At 38.6% G+C, this 11,411-nt stretch overlaps 1 protein-coding gene across 1 annotated transcript in view; it reads right to left on the reverse strand.

Moving 5' to 3' along the window:
* Cd96 (CD96 molecule) overlaps positions 1–11,411 on the reverse strand; it is a 72,373-nt gene that overhangs the window by 55,716 nt on the left and 5,246 nt on the right. The window contains exon 3 of the mRNA XM_013351885.1: positions 2,652–2,770. Within this exon, the coding sequence (XP_013207339.1) occupies positions 2,652–2,770 (119 nt within the window). The remainder of the gene's footprint in view (positions 1–2,651; positions 2,771–11,411) is intronic.

Genomic DNA, 11,411 nt, shown 5'->3' on the forward strand with positions numbered 1-11,411 from the left:
CTCAAGAAAACTGATTCTCCATCCGCACAGAAGCCATTATCCATCCAAAGGTCTTCAATCAGGGGTATAGGATTCTGAGCACCTCCTCCTCCACGCCAGAATGTCAACCGTCTTGGTCTTGTACAAGTCTTATGCAGGTGAGAACAAGCCACTGTGAGTTCATAAACAGTGGTGAAGGATCTCTATTTAGTTCACTGACTGAGAGCAAATATTTCCTTAAGACATTCCGAGGGCTATACTACTAAATTGTCTGTATGAGTCTTAGGGTCTTGTTATAGCATATGTCTGTCTTTTGCTATTAAGTGTCTTTAATTATATGGCTCAAACATAACTCTTCAAAAAGCTTTTCTGGATTTATCTGGAAAATTATTTTCCCTGAGTACTACTATTTTTTTTACATTTTATTATAAATATATGGCATGATAGAAAATATATCTAATATAATTTTGTATCCCTGTAGAAAACCCAGCACTCAAATCAGATTCACATCTGTTTATTGGATTGAATTAAAATTTATATTGTGGGAAATCACAGGATGATAGTTTGTAATGAAAACAGAATATTAGAATGTACTTAGAAACTCCCAGAATAAGCCTGAAGAATTTCCCTGATGCTGATGTGTGTCCTAGGAATTAAATAGCAAAATTAGCACTTGCTGTTTATCTACCAACCCATTTCCCAACTAAACCCACATAGCCCTCAATTTCTTATTTAGCACTCCACAATTCACGTGGTTGCTCACAAGCTGGCCTTTTGTATTTTCTTAGGTATCCGAATTATCTTGTGGCAACAGATCATTAGATGCCCTGTGTTTGTGTCTGATGCCCTTTGACTTCAGTTAGTACAGCCTTGAATATAACTCCTCCCAAATAAAGAATCAGCTCCATTTAACACAGCTGCCATGAGACCAGGTCCACATACCAAATGCATTTTTTTTTACAATGATATTGAGAATCTTAATAATAACTTTCCCCACGAGACTCGCAACTGACTTAATTCGATTTTATAATTCCACATACGTGACAACATGACTTTTATTTTCTGGAGACTTGGATAATGTTTGTCTATAGAACTGTTCCCGAGGTTTAATGAAACACTTGGGGCGGGAGGCCTTTGCAGTTTCCCAGGGTTTCTGGGCTCAGCACAGCAGGTTTCTGTCCTGCTGAGCTTATCTTCATCATTTCTGCTCTTTAGCCTTTTACTTAAAGCCACATTACTTCCTGTTTGTAAGAATCTGCGTGACCTCTGCAGACACACAGCAATGATGGTGGGGGCGGGGGGCCTTCTCTGTTTCCTAATACAGGGACATTAGATGTTTTCACACCAGTCTTAGTCAATCCTAGAGCCATCAGTAGTTAGGACACGGCTGAAAGTCCTTGAAGCAAACAGATTTTGACATTTAAAAAGAGAACGCACAGCAGGAATTTAATCAGCTCATTGCCAATCCATTATTCCCTTTGAAGGAAGGATTCTTTCATGGGGATCTCTCTATTTGTCTATATTAGAATCCAGTCTTTAAATGACAGTGTGGTGTGAGGGTCTGCTGAGGCTCAAGACTTACCCCGCCCCCTGCACTCTCTCCAGCCCTCATTTATTCTAAATGTCCTGATGGGATCCATAGAAAATGTCTCTACCACCCTCCAAGTTTCCTTGAAGGATACTACTACATAAAGGAGACTTATCATTCATCTAGTAGTTGACCCCTAAGGAGCTGGCACTAATGAGCCAAGCAAACAGCATGAATTTGGTGGCCATCAATTTAACATGAGGATGGTGAAAAGGTGATTTGAGTTCTATTCCTGGGACGACGAGTTGGAGGAAGAGAACTGAGTCCTGAAAGTTGTCCTCTGACCTCCATACACGTCGTGGTGCATAACTCCATAAATAAATAAATGCAACTTTTGAAAGTCCCTATTCTGGCCATTTGTAGTGGTTTTTAAAGGTTGTGGTTACTATGGGCCTAGAGCCCGATTCAGCAACAGAACCAAACAGCGATGTGCTTTTGCAGAGCCCGTTTCTCCCATGCACAATTCATGTGTGTGTTTGCCTGTGTGTGTGTTTCTGTATGTGTGTGTGTGTGTGTGTGTGTGTGTGTGTGTGCAGGCACCTATGGAGGTCGGGGGGGGGCAACAATGACTCCCTTGTTTGTCTTTCAGTATCCTCTGATAGAGCAGTAAGCTTTCCTAACTGCTGAGCCATCACTCCATCCTCTTCTTGTGTTTCATAAGCATCAGGTTTTGCATTTCTCGATTAAAGCAATGCAAGATTATGGCAATGCAAGTTCTGGGAAAAGAAGTCTATTTCTCTACATATGTTATTTGTAAAACAAATATTAGTGACTAGAGACTTCTGTATGTGACTTTTCCCCAGGGCAGCATCACTCCTTGTTTTCTCTGCAGTCACGGTCTGGTTTATAATTTGAAACAGAAATCAACCTCTAACAGCTAATTTCAGAGTTCCACCGCATGCATCGCTGCTTGTCTAGCTGGAAGACACCCCTGTGCCCTTTCCTTCCTTCCCCAGTCTTTCCCCAGCCACTGGCATAATGCCTGTGTCTCATCAAGTGTTTCTCTATTATTGCTTGCTATTCATTTCAACTCATTAATATTTAAAGATCATTACAGTTATTCACTGAAAAGGGCAACGCTTACCACCAACCATGAAAAGGTGAACCCAGGTGAAATTTCTGAGGAGGTATTTTGAAAGCATGGTATTTCCAGAGTCCAATTCGTCTCTGTTTCTATTGTATAGTTGTGTTCCTCTTGTGTAACTGGAACAAAACATAAGGTGGAAGATGTATGGATATAAGGTACATTTTATCAAACAGACAAAAACAGTTTAGAATAGAAATTCATCTATCTTCAAGACTCCTATGAAGTAATGAGGCAGAACCTCACTGCGGTCCACATAGTTTAAATGGCAAAGCTGAGCCAGGAGAAGCCTGGGGAATGGCTCATCACTGTAAACTCACAGAGATCATTTGACAATCCAGCTTAGAATTTGATGTGCTCTTTTGCTTTGATCCCAAATAGGTCCATTCATCTTCAAGTTCCACTTCCTCATTAGAAAGAATATGAAGTCTTATAACCTAGCTTCTATTTGTATTTTAGAATTCATCAGGACTTGCTTTTATCCTCACAGCAGCTGGAGGTTCACAACAAAAGTGAGCAGCAAATCCCGACAATTCTGTGTACATGTAGTTCTCACATTTACACATGTAGCTCTTCTGCATCAGCATCATACACATGAGTAGTGCGTTTGTCATAATATATAAGCCTACATTCACAGATCATTATCTCTCAAGGACCCACAGCTTGCTGTAGGGTTCATGTGATGTACACCCTATTGGTTCTGATGAGCCTATAGTGACATACACTCACATTAAACACAAACGTTTACTTCTCTAGAAACCTTTTCTCTCTTCTTCTGCAGGGCTTTGGTCTCAGGAGAAAATCCTTAAGCCCTCAAGTTTCATATGACCCAAGCATACCCTAGAAAACTTAAAACAAATATAATGGAAAGGCGTGCAGAGTTTTATGTTATGTTTTTATTGGTAGGGCGAAGAAAAGGTGCATGTTCAGTATACATGCAATTTGTTTCCAAATCTTCCTTATCTGGAGTTGTACTTATGGAATCTACAGATATGAAGGGTCATCTATATTATTCTAACCTTGTATTTTTTAGAATATCTTTGTCCATTAATTTTAAAGAAATTTAATCACCATATTTTCAAATGGAGTTACACTTGTGTAACAGCATCAAAATTCTAACACATTGCATACCACTTTTTAATTTTATTTCTAAAATTATTTTAACTGTTCTGCTTAAATATAATTTAAACCTAGTAATCTAGTTAATCTATGATGTTCACAGAATGAATACATATGTTAATAATATTTTAATGATTACCCAAATATACAGTTAGTATATAATTATTACTAACTTTTATTTATTACTTGGCTTTTTGATCTTTCTATGCCACCCTGGATGACTTGGTACTTGCTATATAACCCAAGCTAATTTCACATTCCTCACAATTGTCCTGCCCAAGTATGAGGGTTACAAGTGTGTAGTATCACACCCAGCTCTACTTTTGAAGTTTGCTCAGATTCCCGGCATAACATTTTAAATATAACTGATATCCTTTAGACATACAGAGAAAGTAATTAGAATTACCTAAAAAGTATCTACAAGAATATTAAACTACAACATGTCCCCACTAGCAAATGGTAACAAACTACTAGACCACGGTAGTAGCAGCTGTGGAGAAAGAAAGCAGGGAAATGGATGGTGGTTCTCTGAATGGCCTTTAGAACCAGAAAAGTTCACTCCCACAGTGGGTGATCTCCACAGAGATAGCTGACTGATCTAAGAAGAGCAGCAGAAATGGAGAAGGCAGTGTGCAGGCCTCAGATCACCAGTTTCTTCTTGGGGAATAGAAGAAGTCCCCCATCTTGAGACACATGAGGGTTCATGGGATGTCCCCAATGCTGTGAAGAATCTCTTGGGAGAAGAATCCAAATTAAACTAGAAAGATCCAGTATGAGAAGTCAGGGAGACTTTTCATTTAAAAGTGGGAGAAGGGAGTAAAAGAAAAGAAGTATATAGCAACAGCCCCACAGCTAGTGTTTACCTTGAAAACAGCCAATCAGGGGCTCTAGACACAACAAAGTCTACAGAGGAGCTAGCCTGGCAGGCCTTCCATGGTAAGAATAAAAACATGCTTAAGCCTAAGCAATAGGAAAATGAGTACAGCAGAACAAACTGCAAAAGTTACAGTGAGAAAAAGGCCAGAAAATAAAATAGCATTTATATAGCAAGGAAAGCTATGTAGCAATATATCCACATATGAGTGAAAGCTACCACTTTATTATTGAAAATGAGATGAATGAATAAAATTGATATAAATTGTACAAAAGTTGGAAAGGCTGGTAAATGAGTTCATTGAAGAAAAAAAAAGACTTGTGAAAGATAGGTGATGTTATTTGGGAAGTCATTTTCAGAAATCATTCTAAGAATAAGAGGAAATCAGAACAAAGCAGAAACTATGTAAATTGAAATAAATTTATAAGGTTAAATGGGGAAAATATTTAAATAAATAACTCTAAAAATAAGATATTCAAGTAATAAGAAAATACAAGGAAAAAGTGTGTGTGTGTGTGTGTGTGTGTGTGTGCCTGTGTATATTGAACAGAAGTCGTTGAAGGGAAAACCAAAAAAGCACGGAATAGTACAAATTCTAAAAATTATAATTGAGAAAATTTCTTAAAAAGTGACTATAACATTGCTGGCGGAGGCTGCTAGTTCATTTCCCAATCACCCTGACTCAAAAAAACACAAACATTTGACACCTAATGTGGAGCTAAGTCCATGTAAAACATGAGAAAGCTTGGAAAGGAATCTTAGATACAAAAGAACAGAGTTAAGTATGGCTTTCGGTAGCAGCATTTTCTCAGGTGGGCTCTGTTTGCAAGAAGCAAGCAGAGGCATGATTCCTTTAAGAGAGGTCTTCCTGAATCAGCTATTGTATAAAACAGACAGACAGACAGACAAACAAACAAGTAAAACCAAAAAACCATGAAGTTTCAAAATGGCAGCTTCCTGGCTGTGCTACCAGCATGAACTCTGGCTCTTTCAGGAGGACAAGCACCTGAATAAGGTTTATGGGCAATGTGCTCCAAGTTACTTGGTGGCATCATGGGCCAACTGGTTACCAGAGTTGAGGTGGTAAGCATGGCTCCCACCTGGAAGTCTTAGAGGCAGTGAACGGACCTCTGCTCAGTTGGACTGAGTGGAACCAAAAGGCAAGGCAACTTTAGACCTAGCCAAGCTGCTTTTCATTGTAAGAAGTCCTCCTGGATAGAAAAAGATTGCAGATATACAACAGGACAGATTTAGATGTAAAAGACCTCTAAATGAGGCACAGTGTGTTTAAAAAAAAGTACATAGGCTTGAGAGAGAGAAGAAAAAGAGTAAAGAGACAGTAAATGTAATATAAAAGAGTACAGATATAAAGGAGTAAAGATAATAAAATAAATACTAAACATGTAGAAAAAGTAATAGAGTAAGAAAAATAAGCCACGTAAAGATGGAATATACACAGAGAGTCTGAATTATGTATATTATTGTGTTTTCTTTAAATTTTTTGACCGTGAGTGAGATAAGTACAAAGAGACATTTTATTGTCTGGGCTGCTAAGCTAAACCAACATATGTACTTTAAAAGTATGATTTTAGAATTTGGGTCTAAACATTTGTTGCTTTGGAAAGAGGTTCTTCTTTTGTTTCCACAGAGAATGAGCACCTGTGGAATCCTTCTAGACTAATATGGATTGAGGACCAAGACCCCCTGAAAAGTCATTGTGAACACCCCCCAAAAATTACAAAAGCAGGAAGCAGTTAAGAGAAACTGTGCCCAAATTCCCTAAATCATTGTTTACAAATATTTGTTTGCATTAAAAGGGGGAATATGATAAAGATATGAATAATTTGCATTGATATGGATCTTGGTCTATTGATACAAATTTTAGGTCAATCTTATTATATGTATATTTCTGCTCTTGAAGGTATTGTGCTTGTGCAGTTCATTTAAAAAAATGTAATGTGTAATTAAGAAACACAGGTTAATAGATAGTCATCTATAATAGTCAAGCTTGAAGTCATATTAGTTAGGTTTCCTAGCTGTATAGAGATATATTTCAGATAGATAGGTATTCTTCAAATCTTTCAGAGACCTTCAGAATATGGCATTTAAAATGTTTTAAGAACTTTGGACTTTTCATGACAATGAGACACATCTCATTATACAAAGCTTTGTGTTGGTGTTGCGGTGGGGTCTGTTTTAAATAATGCAAGGCACCTAACTACAAAGCCAATGGACAGGATATGCTTAAAATGCGTTAACTATACCACAGAATCGGTATAAGATTTCTATATACCGACTAAGATTTCTGAGAAGTTGGGTCATTGAGATCCATAAAAGGTAATCAAACTCTTCAAAAGTAGGGACAAATTTTATTAAGTTTGTAATAGCATTCACTAATTACACATACACATAGGTTTCATTGTGATATTTTTACACACATCTAATAGATTTTGATCTTATTCTCCCACATTCCCTTGTCTTGCTTACCTCCTACTCCTGCTAATGGCCTCCTCTTCCCACCTATTCCCCCCTCTCACTTCATGCCTTAACAAAACACTTTTAAGTTATAGCAGGAAGGAAGGGAAACAAGATCATTTTTGATGATGGCAGTGTTACCCAATATTTTAGTGTTTTCTATCAGTTAGTCTATTCTCCCAAGAAGTCTAAGAAGGCCCACATAAGACAAACACAGAGAAATCTACCTAGACAATAACTATACAGCACTGAAAGCCAAAAAGAAAGAAAACTCATAAAAGTAGCAATAAAATCAAGTGAAATATAGAAGCAAAATAGGAAAAAAAACCAACCTATTCCTTATAGATAGAACAATCAGAAAATCAAGGCACTTCTCATCAGAAGACTTGTCCAAAATACTAAGATTAATAACAGTCTACCAAGAATTTATACATCTAGTGAAATTATCCATTCAATATGTAAAAACCATAAGCAGATTTGTCCTTTTAAGGGTTGGGATTTGAGAGCTTCAGGAGTAATTTTTCTGTGGGTCCTGCAAGTCCAGTCAAACAGTTCAGGCAAGAGCAGTTTCTTGCCCAAAAAGGCTAACAAACTCCATGAAAAGCCTCTTAGATGCCCATCATCTTTTTGAAGTAGATTGGTGCTGCTACTTTTGAAGAGTTTGATTACCTGTTATGGGTCTCAATGACCCAACTTCTCAGAAATCTTATTCGGTATATAGAAATCTTACACCGATTCTGTGGTATAGTTAACGCATTTTAAGCATATCCTGTCCATTGGCTTTGTAGTTAGGTGCCTTGCATTATTTAAAACAGACCCCACCGCAACACCAACACAAAGCTTTGTGCAACCACTCAGACTGTTCCCATTCTTATTGACCAGTTGCTAGAAGCTGTGTCAACACTTTTGTCCCTCCTCCCCCGCCTCTCACTCCCTGCTCCTCCTATCTGATTTCTTTTCTCTTCCATAATGCCACCAACACAAGCTCCTGCGAAGTGGTCAATACCTTTCATGTTCCTAAATACAATCCAATAACCATTTGTCTTCCCAGAAGCATCCGAATTGATGGCTGTTGCCTATATGCAATTATCTTTCTAGGCTTCTGAGACCCGGTTCTCTTGTCTTCCTCTGACCATTTTAATCTACTCTTCACTGTCCTGTGGAGAGTGGCTCTCTACTCAGCACTGTGTTCTGACTGAAGCACCACACGGCTTTTCTCATTTGATTTCTCTACCTAGACGATCTCTCTCATGACTAGAAATTTTGTCAGAATACATGCTCAGAAAACTTACAAAAATGGTATCTTTGCTTAAGCCTCTGTGCTAGCTGAGGGGCAGCATAACTACCTGTGTGCATGCTATTATCAGCTTCCTGCCTAAGTCAAACTTACGGAATATAACTTGAATGATATCTGTACAGTCTGGTCAGACCCCAGTGTCCCTTCCCACAGTGAGTGAGTTACACATTCTGAAAATCAAAGCATCATGCTTGGCAACACTGAATTTCAAATTCCACATATGCAGTGCAGCATGATAGTTTATGGAGAACCCACTTAAACACGGCTTTGGTCTGAACATTGCTCTCCATCTCTGTCACCCTACTCAGAGTTGCCAGCATGTCTCCTCTGTGTTTCTTCTATTGCATTATTTCCTAACTCAGTTGAACTTCCACTATCCTTCCTGTTTTTTCTCACTTCATTTCCTAGACTTTAGTCAAAACAAACATAAAAACGGCCCCATATTTGAGATGCAAAATGAAAAGTGTTAAAGACCACACTAATCTTGTTCACTAATCTTGCTTTCAGCTGTGTTCACTACATTCTTTTTGCTCTAGTCATAAGTCTTTAGAATCCCCATGGTCGACACAGTTCCTGTGCCACAGAGCCTGTGCATAGCCTGTTGGCTAATGTAAAATTATAGGTTCTCCAGCTCTTGATTAATAACTGCTCCAAGGGACTGCTGGTCTCTAGAAAACCTCTCCTGAATTCCCCAGGACACCTCTTCGTACACTGCGTTCTTCACCCCTGCATCAGAACGCCTCACATTGTTCTTTGACATTTAATTGATATCAGTCCTTATTGCTCTTGGAGGTGCTGGAGGACAGGGCCATCTTGTCTGCACCCCACATCACTGTATCCCTGGTACTCGGCACTACAATCTCTCAAAAGCTATGTGCTGGACAAAGACTGCCTCCAAGACACTGAGAAAAGTCAGCATTCAGGTTCAATGACAAATTGACCTACAGTAGTTTAATCACATGTTTAAGACTTAACTTATAAATGTTCTGATTTCTTTTCTCATCAACATTTTTATGTTTTAAAAGAAAAATGGTGGTAAACTTAGAATTTACAATACGGTATCTTTTGGGCTCTATGTTTGTATGTGCTTCAGTATTTAGTGCCTCCCCACAGGTTTCCAGCCACTCAAGATCATTCTTTCTTTACAGTTCTGAAGCTAATATTTGTTTCATTATTTTTAAATTATTTTTTATTAATCATTTGTTAATATTTAAGCATTTGGAAGTCATTTGAAAATTTTATGCATGCATACAATGTGTTTTAAACACTTTCATTCTCCACACCAACCAGATCCACCTCCTTCCTCTCTCAAGTTTGTGCCTTCTTCTAAATTATTTTTCTAACCCAGACTCGAATTTGGGCTGCTCATATATACTTACAGATGTGTGGCCTTTTTTTTTTTTGAAGCATGAACTATTCACCAAGGCCCAGAAAATAGAGAAAACTGACTCTTTCTCTCTTAGAAGCCATCAACTGTCAATAGCTTTCCAGCTAAGAGTGGGAGGTAGGACGGCCCTCCTATCCATGCTGGAATGTTGGTTGGTTTGCTCTTGTGCAAGAACTGTGCAGCATTATGTTTTCAAGACTAGAATGTTACTATCCATTGCTGTCATCACTCCTCCTTCTCTTGTGTGTTGGTGGTGAACCCAGAGCCTTGGATGCTGCGTCCCTGAGCTCCATCACCAGCACAGCAATTCCTCCTCCGTGTATTTGTGCTACGTCTCTTTCTAGTTCTCCCAACATCCCTGTTGCTTCTGACAACATTAACAATCCCTGGTCTTTCGTTGCAATTTGGGAAATTAAGCCATGCTGTGTGCTCTTATAATTTATCCTAATAACCACAATTTTTCATATGCTAAAAGAGGTAGAATCTGAAGTACCATTCTAATTTCTGAAACACAGATTCTCATAAACCAAGGACTAACTCGGGTAACTATGCTTCTCCAAATAATTCAAAGACTCCTAATTTAGGCAGAAATGTATCAACATGAGATGTAAATAAAGCAGGCTCCAAATTAGTTATTCATTGTTTTTTCCATTTCTATCCACAGCTTCTGCACACTAAGACACACAGGGACAAAATATTATGGAAAAGGAGCAACTAGCTGCCTTTCTTTGTTGAGCCCTCAGGGGGACAGGAGACCAGGACTTGGAACTCACAGATTTGAAACAGACCAGGAAGAATGACTCAGCTGACAAGAAAGAGGAAACAGGAAAAAATAATTAACCCATCCACCACTGAGCTTCCGCCTGGTCTTACATAGACTCGTGTCACTCCAGGTTGCATGTACTTATGTTCTTCCTAGGTGTTTTCACTTCATGTGTGTGCCATGCTTACACACCCAGCTTGGGAACATGAATATCTTGCAGGACCTTTACAGGGACCCTGACCTAAACAGGAAAGAAAGCAAGGAAAGATCAGGAGTACACATGGCGGAAAGATGGCACAGCCTTGGGTGGGGACTTGACCATGCTGTCAGAAGGCAGGCACCTCCTCTAGGCTAAATTCTTTCACTCCTTAGCTCCACAGTAAGTCTGCATTTCTGTCACTATCATGTAAAACTTTCTTCTCTTCTTATTTGTTTTTTTATAGATTGTGATCCCGTAGTGAATATACAATACTAACATCTTTTATTTTCTCACTAGGTCGTTGTTTTCCATCTGACTCAGAGGATCCACAGCAAAGCTCAGAACGAAGATTGAAAATTTCCAACCACAGAAAACATAAATATGGCTCTGTTTCTTTATCTATTCACAGTTTTCAGTAGCTACAACAAGCTTAACCACCTCACATTGCCTTTTCTTTCAAGAAATGTACTTTTCTTAAAGGCAACATTGCTCATTTCTGAATACCTTTTTCCATTACTGCCTTCATTGGAACCACAATATACCCTCGATTTTACAGAGTACACCCCTTTGTCCAGATGACAGATCCTGGGAGTTTTGTAGGCACAGCAATGGAAGATACAACCATGTTGCCTTTTTTTTTTTTTTT

This window comes from Microtus ochrogaster, chromosome 2 (assembly GCF_000317375.1).
Source record: "Microtus ochrogaster isolate Prairie Vole_2 chromosome 2, MicOch1.0, whole genome shotgun sequence".
Lineage (NCBI taxonomy): Eukaryota > Metazoa > Chordata > Mammalia > Rodentia > Cricetidae > Microtus > Microtus ochrogaster.